The 18128-nt window shown below is 45.2% G+C and overlaps 3 protein-coding genes across 3 annotated transcripts; 1 reads left to right on the plus strand and 2 right to left on the minus strand.

Annotated features, from left to right (window-relative positions):
• Positions 1–1745: 1745 nt before the first annotated feature.
• On the plus strand, positions 1746–11667 carry PCYB_031240 (hypothetical protein; the record flags this gene model as incomplete). The annotated part of the gene is made up of 2 exons (XM_004220794.1): positions 1746–11283; positions 11411–11667. The coding sequence occupies 2 exons, from the start codon at positions 1746–1748 to the stop codon at positions 11665–11667; spliced, it is 9795 nt and encodes a 3264-aa protein (XP_004220842.1).
• A 398-nt stretch (positions 11668–12065) lies between these two features.
• PCYB_031250 (protease) lies at positions 12066–14619 on the minus strand (the record flags this gene model as incomplete). The annotated part of the gene is made up of 2 exons (XM_004220795.1): positions 12066–14254; positions 14415–14619. The coding sequence occupies 2 exons, from the start codon at positions 14617–14619 to the stop codon at positions 12066–12068; spliced, it is 2394 nt and encodes a 797-aa protein (XP_004220843.1).
• A 943-nt stretch (positions 14620–15562) lies between these two features.
• PCYB_031260 (hypothetical protein) lies at positions 15563–17752 on the minus strand (the record flags this gene model as incomplete). Its single annotated transcript, XM_004220796.1, has 2 exons — positions 15563–15671; positions 15822–17752. 2 exons carry the CDS (start codon positions 17750–17752, stop codon positions 15563–15565), a joined length of 2040 nt encoding a protein of 679 aa, XP_004220844.1.
• Positions 17753–18128: the final 376 nt, after the last annotated feature.

Raw genomic sequence — 18128 nt, forward strand, 5'->3', positions numbered from 1 at the left:
GCCCCCACAGGAATGAACATCTCAACTGAGAGGAATACCCCCACAGGAACAATTCAAGACGAACATAACCAGAGCTATGTGAACCCTAATTGGACCGAACAACCATTTGTGCACGACATGAGAGAAGGGAACAAATCGAATCACCTCAACCGAGTAGAGATGGAAAAGGTAGAAAGAAATCTCCACAGTGATGACTGCCCATTGACGGATAAGGGGTCAAATCTACCACAACACATATTGGTCAGTTTGGGTACTGCTAAATACAGAGATATGCACAACCGTATAGACGAATCGAAAGGAGAGAAATGCATAGGAGGCTTAAATGTGAATACTCTACGGGTAGGAAATTGCGCTAGTCATGTAGTTAGCGGAGGGGGTACTTATGGTAACAAATTTGAAGTTTACACTAACGCGAATGGAACCACGAAGGGGAATAGCTTAGCACAGGGAAGTTGTACAGTAACTGCAAACACAAAATTGAAGCCCTACTGCAGTGAGGACCACCTAGTAAACAACATAGATCTGAGAAAGGATAAACAAAATAGCTCAATCGTAAGCACACTTGATGATAAGTCCAAATGGCTAATCAGCCTGTACAGAAGAAGGAACAATTTTAACGTAGGAAACTCCCTCACGGTTAATGAACACGTAATGAATACAAGTAGACTCTGTAATCCGAACGACAAAACGAAGCTGCTGGTTGGTGGAAGAGTCCAAGGGGGTGGTATCTCTTGTAGCCATTCGGAAGACGGAGGGGGGATGCTTCTAGACGAGTTTAACAAAATTGGGACCTTCTCCCCTGAGGGGTACTTCCTTGACAGTACGCAGAAGAGGAGGGCTAGCTCCCACCTCGCGAGGGACGGAAACAACTACGCCCCCATGGCAATTCCACACCATGCCGCCTCTAACCCAGCCAGTTTTCTCAGTTCTGCAAATAAATGCAAAGAAGGAATAGCACCCCTATCCCTGATGCTACACCAAGATAGACAGCACAGTATATGCCCTACTGTGCAACCAAACCAGGGTGAAGAACATCACACCAGGCATACTTCCATCGGTCCTCCTCACCACCACAACTACAACCACTGCAATGGAAATCAGGGTCTGGATATTTTGACGAACAATTTTGAAAGCTACTCAATTGGAGGAATAGGGAAAAAGTCCCTTTCGTTTGATGCCCCGACGTGCAATACGGATGACTCCAAAGAGGTAAAACTTCTGAACCCAGTTAAGAAAATCATACAACCAATGACAGAGTTCCAGTTTGACCACCAAGGGGGGGCATGTAACGGGACAATTTGGGGAGAGCTCCTGGGCCTTGGAAGAAGTGCAGTGGGTGTAGCAGTGGACTGCCCAGTTGGGAATATCACGGGGGGAGATGCCCACGCAAGTGAAGGAAGAAACGACAACCATTACGATGACTGCTATGTTGAGGGGTACACCGGTGGCCACCCCGAACGGTACACCGGTGGATACCCAGAACGGTACACCAGTGGATACCCAGAACGCTACCCGGAACGCTACTCCGACACACGGAGCACAACCGCGGGGGACATCACCCCAGGCAGCAAGCTGGGAATCATAATCCAAAACATACGCTACTACAGCAACAAGGTATTCAACGATGTATTCATGAATAACGATGCCCTTAAAAAAAAAAAACTCAGCGAACTGAATCTATATTTAACCAAATTAAGAGTAAAAAACTACCAGGAGTTTTTTTTAATTTAAATAAATTTTACGAAATGTTTCTGCTTCTACTGAATTCAAATTATGTACATAAATTTAACTCCTCCATTTTGTATAGCATTTGTGTAGTTGCAAAGAACCTCCTTGTTTTACTCCACCTAGGTGTGTACATTCTTCACGTTATCAAAACGTGTCTGTACTGTGTCGTGAAATTAATTTTAATCAAGCCCATTTCGATTACAGACAAGGCTTGGTTCTTCCTCCTTAATTTGTATAAGTCCCTTTTTGAGAAGTTATACCAGTACTTTAAGAGCGACCTGTTCGTTGGTGAGTGCAAAGGGGAGCACCGCGATTTGCATTCCTACGACGAAAATTCCTTAGCAATCCTCCTGCCTTTCATAAATGCCTTCAACGATACTATCTTGGAATATGCCAAAATCAGAATCATATCGAGGAACAAAAAGAAGGAGGAACTCATTGCCTTCCCCCTATACGAGTCGCTCAAGCCGTTTTTCTTTGTCAACACGAATTACCCAGATGAGGCGGACGGACTAGCGGAGAGAACGGCTGCTGACGGAACGGCGGCTGACAGGACGGCGGCTGACAGAACCGCGGCGGACGGAGTGGAGCTGGAAGATGTGCCCTTGGGGGAAGCTCGGGAAGGGCCGGGGGACACCACACACAGAAGACAGGTTGGAGATGGAAAGGGACAGGCTACAAATGCGGCGCGTAGAGAACGTCCGGAAAATACGGAGAATATGGAGAATACGGAAGATGCGGGAAATTTGGAGGAGGCCAACCAAGCGGCTAGCGAATCGATTGGTGAAGCGGCTTGCGAAGCGATTGGCGAAGCGACTGACGAAGCGAATGAACAGATCGCCTCGATGAAGACCGCCTCACAGAAGACCGCCTCGCTGAAGAAGAAGTCCATCCCGAGCGCACCCTTTGCCAATAAGAAAAACAGCGAAGACACCCCCGTTGAGAAGCACACCTATGAATACGCCAAAAGTGCAACCCAGCTTGGACCCATAAACCAAACGAGGGAAGTGGACGCCCAGAAGGGGGACTACCACTGCTCTGAGCAGCAAGGCGGGAAAGCAAACTCCCCGGTCAAATGTTACTCCAAAAAAAAACCAGAAGACGAGGAGTTAGCTGTATCGATACGAAATAATATCCTCTGTTGTGTACATGCCCTAATAAAAATGTTTTCACATATCTATATAAACAACTGGGACAAAATACTCTACTACTACAATGAGAACAGAAAAAAATGGATCCCCATATTTTTGACCCTCACGATGAATGACCAGAATCAGAAGATCCGAACGAATTCGATTTTGTGCCTCAAGTACCTCTTCGACTGCAAACAACTCAAGTACTGGTTTTTGCTGAAGGAGGGGAGTTACGGCGGCCCCCCGCTTGGCAGCCATGCTAGCGGTCATGTTAGCAACCACGTCAGCAACCACGCCAGCAACCACGCCAGCAACCACGCCAGCAACCACGTCAGCAGCCACCTTAGCGATCATGTTACTAGCCAAGTTGGCTTCCCCCCGAGCTATCCCACCGGAGGAACGAGCTCACACGAAGCGACCTCCTCCGCGGAATGCCCACATCACCAGAGGAATAACCTCACGAAGGAAATTCCAAACGGAAGTCAAACCAAAAAAATGATAGAAGTGAGCAGGCAGAATCAAAACGTGCCACGAAAGGGAGACAACTACCTCACTCCCAGTAACACCCCTTTTGGAAAAAACTCCTACAGTGTAGGTTATACCGACCCGACTTTCCCAGACAAACAGACAGAGCAAAATATCCACATGGGAAAATCACACCAATCAGTTTTTCTCTTTAACGATATAAACCACAGTGTCATGAGAGAAGCAGAAATTGGAACAAATGATCGATCACGTTTGGGAAGCTTCGAAGGGGATAATCAAATGCAGACCTATGGAGAAGTGAGAGGAGATAACCCTATTGGTAGGAACTCCAACTGTGGAATTCCGAATCCCAGGAGAGAATACCGTTATGAAAGCTACACAAAGGAAGAGCCTAATGAGAAAGGAAACTACTGTAGTGCAAAAAAAGCAGCCACTGAACAAAATATTGTCAAGCTACTCACAAAATTTACAAAACTTATTGCCAAAACATACATGATAGAAACGGAAAATAATTTCTACACCCCTACGGACAGAGTAAACATTTGCAGATTCTTTTTGAGAGTTTTTCAATCGATATTAATACCAAAGTATAAAAATTTATTGGGAAAAATTTTGAAGTTTTTTTTTTTCTACTTATTAAAATACCTCATATATTTTAACCATGGTGATGCATTTCATTTCTGTATTAAGAAATTACTCCAGAAGGATGGTACCTCCAAAAAGAATCGGCAATCAGAAAGAAACAACCCTTTTGGTTATTCCCTCCTTCCATACATCGCAGAGTTTGCAGAGAGGGAAAGGGCGGCAACTCATTTTAGCAGTACCAACGTGGTGTGCAACCAGACAAGCAGTAATGTGCACCTGAGCCGACATAGAAACGAAATGCTCCGCATGAAGCAACTGAGTGATAATGATTTATACCCAAATGACTACCTCGACGAGGATGAGCGCGTGTTTAGCTCGCTTAGTAATTACCTCAACAGATTTAGGGACACGGAGGAGCACGAAGAGAGCGACGAGCAAGGGGGGGAGCAGCCATCCGATCAGAAGAGAGATGGCGAAAGGTCGCATGGTCAGACAAGGGACCGATCGGGGGGCTCCTTTCCAAAAGGAGACAAAGGGGACGATCCAAGCTGCACAGGCAAAAAAGGCCTCCCCATCCAGCGTCATCGTATGACCCACCCAAGTGTAGCCGATCAAGGGGAAAGTGCCACCGAAGGGGACCTGGACAAAAAACCTAAACGAAAAAGTAAAGGAGATATGAAAAAAGGAAAAGAAGAAAAAAAACACACAGAGGGTAATAAGGAGGACGAAGATGAAGCCACCCCAAATGATAGCAACAAAGACATCACAGGGGATGGCAAAAGCGCGGAGAGTGTATTTGAACAAGCGGAGGAATTACCCCCCTCGCACGTGCACTCCAACGACATGGATCAAAATGGAGCCTGTGGAAAGCCCCCCGACGAGAGGACAGACATCACTCCGGGATCAGATGCACTTCAACTGAAAAATCCCAAAAAGAGAAAAAAGAAAAAAAAAAACGAAGAAAGGAAGGATGAGGGGGAAGATGCAGAGGACTCACAAGAAGAACAATCCACGATAAGGAGCGTATGTTCATGCAAACATGCAAACATAATCGATGCTACAAAAAACATAAAGAAGGGTAGCAAAAAGAGAAACGACAACGATTTATCATACCTGTACAAACACATAGACAAAATAAATAAAAAACTTCTATCGAGGGAAGATTACGATTTGCTAATAAGCATCCTCTACTGCAATGAGTATTCCAGGGGATCCAAATATATAACCATGATAACGGTTATTATTAACATTTTTTCGGTCCTGCTGTGCAACTATAATGATGAGATCTTCCGCTTCCTCTGCACGAACATATACGGAGTGAATATAAATGGAAGCCTAAATGATCACAACATTTACTGCCACCACGCTTTGCATAATCAGCTGTATGACATCTCCTTTGCTCAGTTAATCTACTTCATGTTGATATTTTTGTATAAGATTTTTTATCAGCCCTGCGCAGATGGCATAGATAATTGGATGGAAAACGGGAACGATCTGGTGGGGGACAAGGGAAGGAGAGAGCCTATAGCGAGGGGGGAACCCAACCCAGGCGAAGAACCAGGCGAAGAACCAGGCGAAGAACCAGAAGAATGCCAAGAAAGGTGTCAAAAAGAAGGACACATCAATTTGGACAACAATAACAGCGATCAGGACTACTCCCTTAGAGGGCACCTCAACAAAGCGGATCGCTCAAACACGAACCTGAGATCCTACCGTTACGAAAAAAAGTATGTGAACAATTCGTACAAGGACCTCTACGACAATTACATCATTTCCTACATGCAACAGGAAAGTAACGAGATGAACCACCTGAATAATCTCCCGAACAAAAACAATTTAGTACCAAATTTAATGCCAAACTTAGTCCCCAATTTAGTGCCAAACTTAGTCCCCAATTTAGTACCAAATTTAATCCCATATGATCTTCAAATATTTAAAAATATTTTCTTAGTCTTTCATAAGACATTAAAAAATTATTTATTTTGCTACATGCATTGTTGGAATGACGTAAAAACTTTGCTCGAATATTTTTTGCAATCAGAAAATGTGCATATAAAAATTATTTCCATTAAGATAGTGATAGATATTTTTAGCTTTATCAACTCATACTATGAGGTTAACTGCAGTGAGTACGAACTGCCGATTTACAGACATAAGGATGAATGTAAGAATGATAACATATTTAATAACACTGAGTCGAAGGAGAGGGAGTGGGACAACTGCAGGGGGGGACACACGCTGCGTTCCCAGTTGGATGGAGGAGAAGAAGAATTACCCCCGTGCGATGAACTGTGTAGGAAGAAGCGACCCGACAGGGGTATGTTTAAAACTGGTTTCAGACATGGTGTGCAGAGATCACCCTATGGAAGTGTGCACAGCCGCTTCTCGAGTGCGGAGGGAGTCAGACATGTAAGCCCCCACTGGAGTGACTCCAAGGGGGGGGAGGCTCCTTTGGCGAGGGACACCTCAATTAGGGACACCTCAATTAGGGCCACCTCAATCGGGAACAACTCAATTAGGGCCACCTCAATCGGGAACACCTCAATTAGGGACACCCCCTCAAGGCGCACTTCCAACCGCTTGGTCAGCCCCCCGAAGGAAGCATCGACTGGAAGCGATTCCAAACATGCGGAAGATCACATGCAAAAAAGGGTCTCCCCCGAGCGAAGCACAAACGGTACGCTCGACCAGCACCACAGCGAAGCAACCGAAATGAGCAAGCAGAAACAATTCGTGCAGCTCGTCGAAAGCGACATGATCGACCTCTTCCGAAAGTACATTCTGATCCACATCCACAACATAAATAAAATACACAATGATATCACAAACAGAAGAAGCAAACTCAAGCATATTTTTCTAAACACAATCATCTGCATCTCTCATTTAAGTTATACAGGATTTAAAATCCTAACAGTTGAAGACATCCAACGATTGACAAAGCTTGTCTCCTCCTGTGTCCATAGCATTAAATGTAATATCATTACCGCCCTTAGCAAATATATTATCAAATACATTTTTACCTTTAATAAAAAATTTATTCAGAATTATGAAAAGAGGATAAACTTGCTCCATATAAATTCAACCAATGTGTACTATAATAATATCCTCACCACGGCAGCGGGCTTGTCTGGGGTGTTTGTCCCAGGGGGGGGAGGCGCCACAGGTCAGAGCGGCATCAGTTACGCCTCGAAAAGGGGTCCTCAAAAAAGTGCTTCTCAAAATAGTGGCTCTCAAAAAAGTGCTTCTCAAAAAAGTGGCCCTCAAAAAAGTGCCTCTCTAAAAAGTGCTTCTCAAAATAGTGGCTCTCCAAAAAACGACCTGCAAAAGAACCTCAAATGCAACGGCCACTGCGAAGCGAACCCTCCAAATGTATCTCCCCGCAACAGCTCACACACATCTGAGCTAAAGCATAAAACGAAGATGTGTACAAGTATAACCACACGTGGTGTCACCTCCCCACAGATAAACGACACATCTGCAAACATTTTCATACATTCGACCCCCACGGACATGAGTTCCGAACGAGTGAATGGAAGGTGGAAGGTATGTCCTGTTCTTATCGAAGAAGAAGCAAAGATTAGGAAAGATGACTCCCCTGGTAATGCCTCTCCGAATGACGAGAATTACACCCACGAAGGATGGAATGATAAAAAAGATTTGCTTGAAGATGTAGAGAGGGTCCCCACCCGTTCAACCATGTACAACTCGGAGCAAGCCCCCAACCACAGCAGCAGTGGTAGAAGTAGTAATAGCAACACGGAAAGGATGACACGTGAATTGAGTCTACTGGGTACACACTCAGGGTGTATAATGCTAATGGAAAACTCGAAAGAGCCCAATCCATATGAACACTCATCGGATGTGACTCCCTACTCAAGGGACACCACCATTTCTGCAAAGATAGGTGTGTTAAACGCAGTTGCACAGAAGGAACAAAAAACACTACCGCAGCAGCAGCAGCAGAAGAAGAAGCAAGGGAAAGAGAACCACGTACGCTGCATCAGTATAGCTGACTCAACATGTAAATGCTCGCGTGGAAATCCCATGCTGGAAGAACAAACAGCCAGAATGATCAACCCAAGGGGGAGCAACGCAGACGAAATGGCCAAAAAAAATTCGGACAAACTTACTTGCACTCAAAAAGAAGACGACGACAAGGATATGGGTAAGGATAAAGATATGGAGCGGTTCCCACCCAGCTGCTTAACCAAAATGGCGACGAATACGAGAAATGTCAATAAAGAAAAAATGAGCGAATTGTGTGGATTGCTGAAGAGGCAAAACGGAAGCGAGGATCCCGAGTGGGAGGGATTGAAGAAACATGAGGACTGTCAAAGCGAGATGAACAGCCAGGTGAAGGAGATTAACACACAGCGTAACAACAAAGAGGTTTTACTTCCAACCAGTTGTGAAATTAGCGAGTCGAAAAAAAACATCGAAAATGTCACTGCGCAAGGTAGAACAAGGGACACATGTCTAATCGGTTCCCTCCACGTGTACGAAAACGACGAAGGGGACGAACCCTTATCAACGGACTCCCTGGACAGACAAAGGAAAGACGATTACATACTACAAAAGCAAAGAAGCGAAAGGAAATTGTTCGAGCTGTACTATATATACATCTACATCATCATTCACATTATCAAATTTTACAACGATTCCTTTGTAGACCTCAAATACTACACATACAACTGCATATGTGAAATCGCTAGTTCCTATGTCCCCTTTTATTTTACTCAAAACAATATCAAAACCTTTTCCTACTACAGTAACTACAACAGTAAAGAGAACAAGGACATTAACAAGTTTATCAGTTTTATTAATGGCATTCAGTTGTCCTCAGACGTAAATGAGCTGAAGTTATTTCGCCTGGGGGGGGAGAGCAATACGCCAAGTGGGGACACGGTTACGGGTGAGTTCCTCCAGTGCAACCACCACACACATGTGAGTGCAGCGGAGGGTTCTTTTCACAAAGGGGTAACTTGCACCACCTCCAGCAGCAATAACACGACGGCTAGTAGCAGCTGCGCGAGCGGGAGGGGTGCGTCCTGCAAAGATTCTCCGAGCAGAGTTTCCCCGTGCAAAGTTACGCCGTGCTCAGTTTCGCCGTGCAGAGGTCCGTCAAGCGACGCAGGGAGTAGCCCCACCCTGGGCAACCACCCGAGTGGCATCACTGCCAACAACGCGGAAAACCTGCATGAACAATTCTCAAACAACATATACCTCATTTCCTACATCGAGTACATCTACATACTGCTCCTGATCATCCGAGAAAACAAAAACGTAGAGAAGGACCGGGCCATCTGTTGCATCATTAGGTACGTAGGATTTATATGCAAAAATATTAACTTCTTTTTATTCAATTCGATCAGTTTGTTGCCACCGACGTTTCTCTTGAAATATTTCATGTACCTGAATAATTTGATCGAGAAGAAGGGGCTTCTCGGGGGAGGACTACTCTCCAAAGTTGGACGTACACGCAGCAAAGGGTCTTCACACGGCGATGCCAACACCGGTGCTGTGGCGAACGAGGAAGACGCGTCGAAGGGGAAAGAGCACTCCGTGTGGGGGGAGGAAGTGCTCGCAAAGATGAAAACGAAGCTAAGCAGTAGGAACAGAAGCGCTAGCAGTAGGAACAGAAGCGCCAGCAGCAGGAACAGAAGCGCCAGCAGCAGGAACAGAAGCGCCAGCAGTAGGAACAGAAGCTCCAGTAGCAGGAACAGAAGCGCTAGCAACAGGAACAGAAACGCTAGCAGCAGAAGCACCGGTGTCTTCTTGACGATCGGCACCAAGGTGAGCCCCCCTGCCAATGCACACCAAGGTGGACCCCCCCACGGGCAGGCGTCCATCGAGGTAGCGACCTGCGACGAGCAGAGGAGCAACTCGGGAATGAAGTCAACGCAGAGGAGCAACTCGGAAGCGAAGTCAACGGAGAAGACAACGCAGAGGAGCAACTCGGAAGCGAAGTCAACGGAGAAGACAACGCAGAGGAGCAACTGGGAAATGAAGCCCACGCAGAAGCGCAAACTGTATCACTTGTTCCTAAACGTCTACGTAAAGTATGAGTACAATTTTGAAGACAGCTTTTTTTCGTGCAGCGGGGGCGCAGCAAAGTGGGAGGAGTCAGACGGGGAGAAGGGAATACCCACGAGGATGGCTAGTTCGAACGAGGATCCCACCCAACGGTGTGAGCCCCGCGAAGGGGGTAGAAGGAAGAAGAAGAAAAAGAAGGGGAACACTTCCCAGGAGGAGGAGAAGAAGGGGAACGCTTCCCAGGAGGAGGAGAAGAAGGGGAACGCTTCCCAGGAGGAGAAGAAGGGGAACGCTTCCCAAGAGGAGAGGAAGGGGAACGCTTCCCAAGAGGAGGAGCCAGGTCGGGGGCAGAACACCTCAATACATGACCCCCCGAAACAACTCATCGTGGAACTGCATAACGAGGAATATAGCACCGATGAACTACAGAACTCGAAACAGACCCCCCAGGAACTACTCAACCCGGAGCATCTCTTCCAAGGGTACTCCGAAAAGAGGGAGGAAAAAGTTCATGCGGACCCTATCGTCATAGAAATAAAGGATATTTTCCACTCGAGCAGAAGCAAAAGTAACCAAATAAACAAAGCGAACAATAATGTGGACGCAAAAATTATTCTCTACCTTCTATCCATCGTAAAGAATCACATAAAAAACAAAATCACATGGAATGTCCTATACGCTTTCAAACTGATATACAACAATTTCTCCTTCTTCTTGGCCCATAACTTTGCCGAATTACATAGCCAAATTCTGGACCACTTAATAAGTACACTAAGATACACAAATGTATATAAAATAAAAATCCTATCCTCTTTGGCATTGATCCATATCCCTCTATACTACAACATCGACAAAATAAAGTTGAAAGAATTATGGGATACACTCGTAACTAATATCTCTTATTTGGATTTAATTTTCGTTAGTGATAAATCTAATACTAATCAGTTGGTGTGCTACTACGATAAGGGATTAAATTATCTCACCATAAGTAAAAAAACGGAGTATAAATATAAATGTACTCTTAGAGTAAATATATGCGAACTGTTATACATGTGTATCTACAGGTCTTACGTCCATGCAAACATAAATGCTGACATCGAAATTCAGAATAGGAGAGTCAATTGCTATGAGGCCTTCAAAAATTACACACACATTTTTAACATTAACAACGACGTGCATATTTATAACCTGACTCATATATTTAACAACCATGTAATTTACTACTCTTTTTATAATAATGTTGTGTCCCCCAGAAAATTATCACCTGATGCCTTCTCAGGAGGAGGGGGAGAAGTTCCTACAAATGGGAGAGTTAGAGGTGATAGCAGCCATTCGATGGAACTACAAACCATGTCAGATGTAAGACTCAGGCAAGACAGAGCACAGTTTGCAGACAGGGCAAACCGAGTTGGAAGTGCCCTCTCCAATCACGCCACCCTCAAAAGGGAAGAAGAAGAAGAAAAAAAAGGACGAAAAGGAAGAAAAATTCAACCACCATGATACATTCGAACTGCAACTATTTCTGAACAACCACTTTGATAAGTATCATTTTGTTTACAAAAATTTATTGGGGACCGGGAAAAACCCCATTTTTCAAATCCTCTTCCAGAAGCTGCACTACGAAATTAAGTTATCCCTAAAGCGCTTCCTCGAGAAGAAGAAGCTCACCAGTTTGAAACACCCCAGGGGGGTGAGCAGCTAAAAGGGAAAAGCGGCAGGGGGGATTTGCCCTAAAGACGTGCCTTCTTAACGAACACAAAGAGGTCGCACCTACCTGGTGGCTTTTAAAATTTAAATTGTAGACTAACACACAGGGGGAGACACGAGACGGGGTCGAGACGGGGTCCATCCCCCCCCACTCCCCAGTGCTTTAACAAGTTCTAAGTGGAGTATAAAAAAAAGGCCGCACACGGTGTTGCGGTGCATACGGTGTAGTCGTATAGCTGCAAACCCGTGCGACCTAATTTCTTTAATTCCTCGCGCAGTTAAGCGCGTAACTTTTGGCGAAAGGGCCCCCCGCGCAAGCGCGGAGCGTGTGAGAGTTCGCCCTAGCCCTTCCCCCAAAAAGGGAGTACTGCTCACCATCGCGTTGCCACCGCGTCACCCCGGAGTCACCCTCGAATCGCCGCGCCTGATGAACAAACTCACGTCGCACGCGAGCAGGTACGACTTTATGCTGAAGTAATTCTCATCGCGCAGAATGTAGAAGTAGCCGTCGTACCCCCAGTGGGTCCCCCAGCTGTTCAAAATTTTCCAATATTTGACGACTTTACCTGCGGCCGCGCCCCCCTTTCCACTAGCATAAGCGCCAGGATGACCTGAATAATGGTGAATTTTTTTTTTCAAATTTTCAACCGTGTCTTCTCCCCACCCAACTATAACCACAGCATGGTCGACCTTGTTCCATACATACGCATTGGACTCCCCCCCATCGGACATTTTTATGAACTTCCCCGTTAGTATTCCTTCCCTATACGCCGAAAAATTTTTGGAGGGCTCAATTGCTGCTGCTACGGGTCCATTATGATATAGGTACTTTTTTAAATCCTCTTCGTCCTCTATATCCAAGTACTCAAACTTTGTCACTTTGACTTTCGCGTCGCACTCGTGTAGTTTCAGCACGTCCAACTCGCTGGCATCCCTCGCGGAGGCGTCGACTGGGAGGTAGCCCTCGTTTAGCTGGTCGTCCCTGGGGAGCTCTCGTCCACCGCGCACATCGCGCACATCGCGCGTGTGGTGCATATGGTGCATATGGCGCCCACTGTGTTTATTTTCCCCCTTGTGAAAAATTCCCCCTTTGTGTTGTTCACCTTGGGTAGGGGATTTACCCACGTCTTCGCCCCTACCCACTTCTTCGCTTCGAACCACTTCTTCACCCCTACCCACTTCTTCGCTTCGAACCACTTCTTCACCCCTATCCACTTCTTCGCTTCGAACCACTTCTTCACTCCCCCTGAAAGGCTCGTGCTGGCGCACTCGTTTGGTTTGTCTGTGCGGTGGCCCAACCTGCGCATTTGAGAAGTTCCCCCCTCTCCCCTTCTGCAGAAATATCTTAAACGTATCAAACCGATCACACAGCGCGCTATTCTTCTTGTCCCTATTCAAATATAAATTGGAGTACCTCACAAAACACTTATTTGTAAACAAAAAATTCTCGTATGCATACTTTAGAGACAAATAAATGTAGCCGCCATTACATCCTTGATTGAAAAAGTCACAAAGGACTAGCTGCTTGTTGCTAAAGGATAAGAGGTCGATATTTTTTATATAGTTGTATTTAATTCTCACTCTACTGTTAATAATTAACGCAGCTGAGTTAGCATAACAAGACCCGCAATTCTTCTGGTCTATCGCTTCATCTATTACTTTTACCCAATTCCCATTAAGTCTCTTCCTCACATCAGCTTCGTTTGTCCAATCAAACTGTGCCAAGGTAACTTCCTTCTCACGATAGGTGTTAAATATGCTGTTCTGCTTCCCCCCTTTGTGTGATTTGTTTGTGTGCTTTGAGGGATCCCTTGATTGGGTGACTATATGATCAGTACCTACCTCTTCATGATCCACTCGCTGTGTCCCCCCCCCATTACTACCACCCCACTCCAATTTCACATTGGCGTAATTCTTGTTATGTGTGTCTGGGTCTAGCACAAGGGGAGAAATTATTTCCACGGGGATCTTATTCGTAGGCTCATCAGGTGTACCCACCTTCTTCCCATACCAGCAAAACCTTTTCATGGTAAAGAAATCAAACTGTATATAATTATCATTGTAATAGTCGATAGAATGGCTCGAACTTTTCCGTGCACCTTCTTTTGAGTCCACATAATGGAAGCTCTCTTTGGAAAGGTTAATCCTGTTAGGGTTTAACCCATTCGTCCTTTTATGCTCCTTCTTGACGAGAAAAACGTCCCCTAATTTGGGCCCCTTCTCTCCTCCTGCATTCTGATCTGGAAAATCTTCTATCCGGGGAAGCCCAGAAGAAGAACCTCCTTCATTGCCATTAAGATGATATACATTTACTACCCCCATAATCAACCTGTTGCAGTAACTATAAGACGTGTCGTTTCTTCTTTGAAATTTGAAGAAGGAGAAATATATTTCTTTCTCCTCATTCTGCTTATATATCTCCATGTACAACCCCTCGTCGTACACGATCCTCCAGAACCCACTGTACTCAGGATTTATATCTCCATTTTCGATTATATTTATCGTCCTATCTGTGTTAAATTGGATAATTTGTTTTTTTTTCTCCTCGAAACGTCTCTTCAGGTGATCAGGGTCCAGTTCCTCTGTGAGGGGGGGGTGGAAAATACGCCAAAAAAAAAAAAAGGGGAGCATATATGAGGGTGCATTAAGTGAGAGAGAAGAATTATACGGGCACCCCTCCGAGATAGCACACTTATCATGTGAACCTACGCACATGCGTACAGATGTGCATGTATATTACACCATGGTAAACGGAATCATCCGGTCGGCGGTAGCCGCACTCGTAGTCGTAGTCCTGTCCCCAATCAGAAGCGCCACCGCTTTCGCTCTTCAGGAGACCCAAACTGATCTCCCACTTTCCCTCCACATGTCTACTCAAACAGTGAACCGGGATGTCACATTTAGCATAACTCACGAAAGACAAGAAAAGCAGACAAATTAAAATCATGTCCAGAAGGTAGTCACAGAACTAAGTGTAAGTCCACGCGGGGGTATACCGGCGCAGAGTTGCAGCCGCGTGTGAGTGAACAGAAAAACAAAACTGAAACAAAAATGGCACCCAGAAGAAAAATAACATTACAGTTACAAAATCCCGTCAGTAATTAATAGACTATGCGAATTGCCCTTCTGGCGCCTCCCCCTGCTGGCCTGCTAACCACACAACAGTGGAAAAAAAAAAAAAAAAAGGGAAAACATTCCTAACGCGTCTAAATCTAGAAAAGTATGAAGACATCATGTTGCACTTTTTCTCCTTCACCAAACGCACCCGTTCGTTAATCCCAGTTCGCACTGATTGGCGACCCCCCCAAGTGACGTCCCCTTTGCCTTCCCGCGCAGTGCACTGAAATGCACAAATGCTTCACACATCCAACATGCCACTTGCGGACGCGGATGTGCACACTCTTCCTTTTTATAGGAATGCAAAAAGTTGCATATCTATGAAAAATCAGAGTTGCAGAAGAAGAAAAAATTCGTAAGTAGAAAATACACACACTTGGCGGACATGGCACAATTGGCGATCTTCTTAAAGTTTACAATTTGACAAAAAAAAAAAAACGGATAGCAGAACTAATCAAACGAAAATAGACCCACAAAATGGGAGCGCAGGCCGGCTCTGGTGAACCCACCCACCGACATCCGTGCGCTCTTCCTTTCGCACCATGCAAACTTCCCTCCTCTCTTACAAGAAAAAAGTGAAAAAAGAGGAAATTGTTGGGGCAGCAAAAAGGGGGCAAACCAAATTAGGGCTAATACGTTTGGGCGATCAAATTATTCACTCACACATGTATGATATGTACTACTCGGACGGCGAGCAGACTGTCGCTCACGTCCGTCCAGCTGATACCTTTTGAAGCCTTCCACTTTCTCTTCCTTCTGTCCATTTGGAGAAGTCACTCCATCACATATTCATGCACCTTCCTCAGGAGTAATCGGAACAGGTAGTCCAGGATTACTTCTTCTGCGATTTTCCTCGTGACGCTTAGTTTTTCGTACAGTAGTCTGCGGGGGGTGGGAAGCGAATGGTTAGAAGTGAATGGGGGAAGTGAAGAGACATGCGCCAATGGACGTGCACGATTGGGTGTGCACCACTGGGCGTGATGATTGGGCTGCGCACCCAGGGGCGCCGCCAACTCGCGCGGAAGGACTCACTTCTTCCGAATGGGAATAAATTTGCACAGCGTGTCATCCGTCACCGGGATGGGGACATTCACTTCACCCCCCTCTTTTGTTAAGACCATGGCTGAAACGCCTTCATCACTGGGAGTAACGGAATTCACGTTCTGCACCTTCTCCAGAAAAGTAAACTTCAAATCGTTATTCCTACTGATGAGAAATCTTGACAATTTTTTCGAATCGGAGTGATTCATTTTTGTGCTAAAAATGTTAGCCAAAACGGAACGAGAATATATCTTAGCCAAAATGTATTCAAAATTGGTAAGGGACAAATCGGGGGTACCTCCAAAATTATGATTTTCAGTTGAAGAATTTTTGAGAAAATTTAACACCTTAATGTTCAATATGTCTATGTCTTGGAAAAATAAGTTCACATAAGAATACATATCAGCAATTACCTTTTCTTCCTTTATCAAAGAAAACAGTGTCTCAACAACAACGGCAAAACTTGTGTAAACATTTTGTTTGTTTTTTTCATGTGAGTCGAATAAAACGCTTCTAACGGATTCTATGAATATTTTGTTCTCCATTACATCTTCCATGCTGTCTTTTATTTTTTTGCTCGGGTAGAAGGTGAAGTACCTTGACACCCGATCCGTTTTCCAGCGAATGTTCCTGCTTTTTAGCATTTCTTCCAGAGAGCTGTAGTAGTTGTAGAGGTCTTCCGACTGGTAGAACTTCGTTCCACTCAGCTTGGGCAGGTGGCAGTTCGTGTGGTCCCCCTTTGGATCAACGGTTGGATTGCCGCTTGGACCGCCGCTTGAATCACCGCCTGAATCGCCGCTTGGATGAGAGGAGGCCTTCCCCCGGCTGCAGTCGCCAGTTCGCCTTTTAGCACACTCCTCACCCTTTGGCTTGTCCGCCCCATCCTGCTGCGCACCCCCGGGGACTTCCCCCCCCCTGTTGCAAATGCGAGTCATTAGCTTTTCGCGAACGATTAGGTTAAAAACTCTGCTTAAAAAATTGCGAACATTTTCCTTCAACATGTTCTTCCTTTCGTTTAACAGTACATTTGCATATCCCTTTATCATTTCATCGTTCTTAGCTCCATTCGGAAGCTCCCCCTTTTTCCCTCCATTTGGGTTATTTCCCCCCAGAATGTCCCCAAGTGCAGCATTTTCTCGTTCCTCTTCTCGTTCCTTTTCTCGTTCCTTATCTCGTCCATTTTCTCCTTCCTTTTCTGCCTTCCAAAGGATGCTTCTTCCAGAGGACTGTCTTTCCCCTTCGTCAGCCACTTTTAGCAGTTCCCCAATCGCTTGCACATAATTAATTTTGCTAATTATATTTCTGAGCCAGTTCAACTCCTTACCCTTGATGGCCGTCATTGTGTCATTTGGTATGCTCTTTAGTCCCTCCTCTGCACTGCTACCTTGTATGCTTCTTTTGGGCTGCTTCTCCTTTTCTTCTTCTCCATGTTGCATGAGAAGATACCTCCCATCGCTGCCACCTTCCACTGTGTTCTTCTCTATCAAACTTGAATCAGTTTTCTCTACTCCCCCATCATTTCCCTGCGGTATTTCTCCTGTCTCTTGGTCAGCATGCACATCCCTGCCATTCCTGCTACGCATAGAGGGTCCACTTTCCGTGACACGATGAGAATGGTTCCTACCTAACTCCTCCACATCTACATGCATACTCTCTCCAGTATCCTTGTCAATAAATTCAACCTCTTCACTTGGAACTGCACGTGAGATCTCTTCATTCACACTATGCTCATCATTTCTTCCATCTGGTAAATTACCGCTTTGTAGGAAATCTTCATCGACTTCCCCGTTAAGCATTCTCCACCTTACCCGTTCGGAGTACTTTCTAACAGTCCATTTCCCACATTTCAACTTTCCGTAGTTGTACAAATGGCTAACCGTGAAGGACAACACTAGCAGTAGTACCACCTGATAGATCCTCATTTTTGCTCTCACCTTGTGCTGCTTCTTATGGTTCTTCGACGTGTCCCCTTCTGACTCTTCACTCTGTTCACTCTGTTCTTCCGTGTGTCCCTCCTTTTAAGGTGCACACCAAAGGACAAAAGGTGTGGAAAAAAAAATTCACACTAAAGGAGTGGAAAAAAAAAAGTTCACACCAAAGGAGGGGAAAAAAAAAATTCACACCAAAGGAGTAGAAAAAAAATTCACACCAAAGGAGTGGAAAAAAAAATTCACACCAAAGGCTAGTCCTAATCTGCGTCTTACACACTAGCGCCTACTCGGTAAACTCCCACAAAAAATTCAAACCCAAAATGGAAGCAAAAAAAATTACCACTTGGTAGCTGCACACATTTACGCT

This window comes from Plasmodium cynomolgi, chromosome 3 (assembly GCF_000321355.1).
Source record: "Plasmodium cynomolgi strain B DNA, chromosome 3, whole genome shotgun sequence".
Classification (NCBI taxonomy): domain Eukaryota; phylum Apicomplexa; class Aconoidasida; order Haemosporida; family Plasmodiidae; genus Plasmodium; species Plasmodium cynomolgi.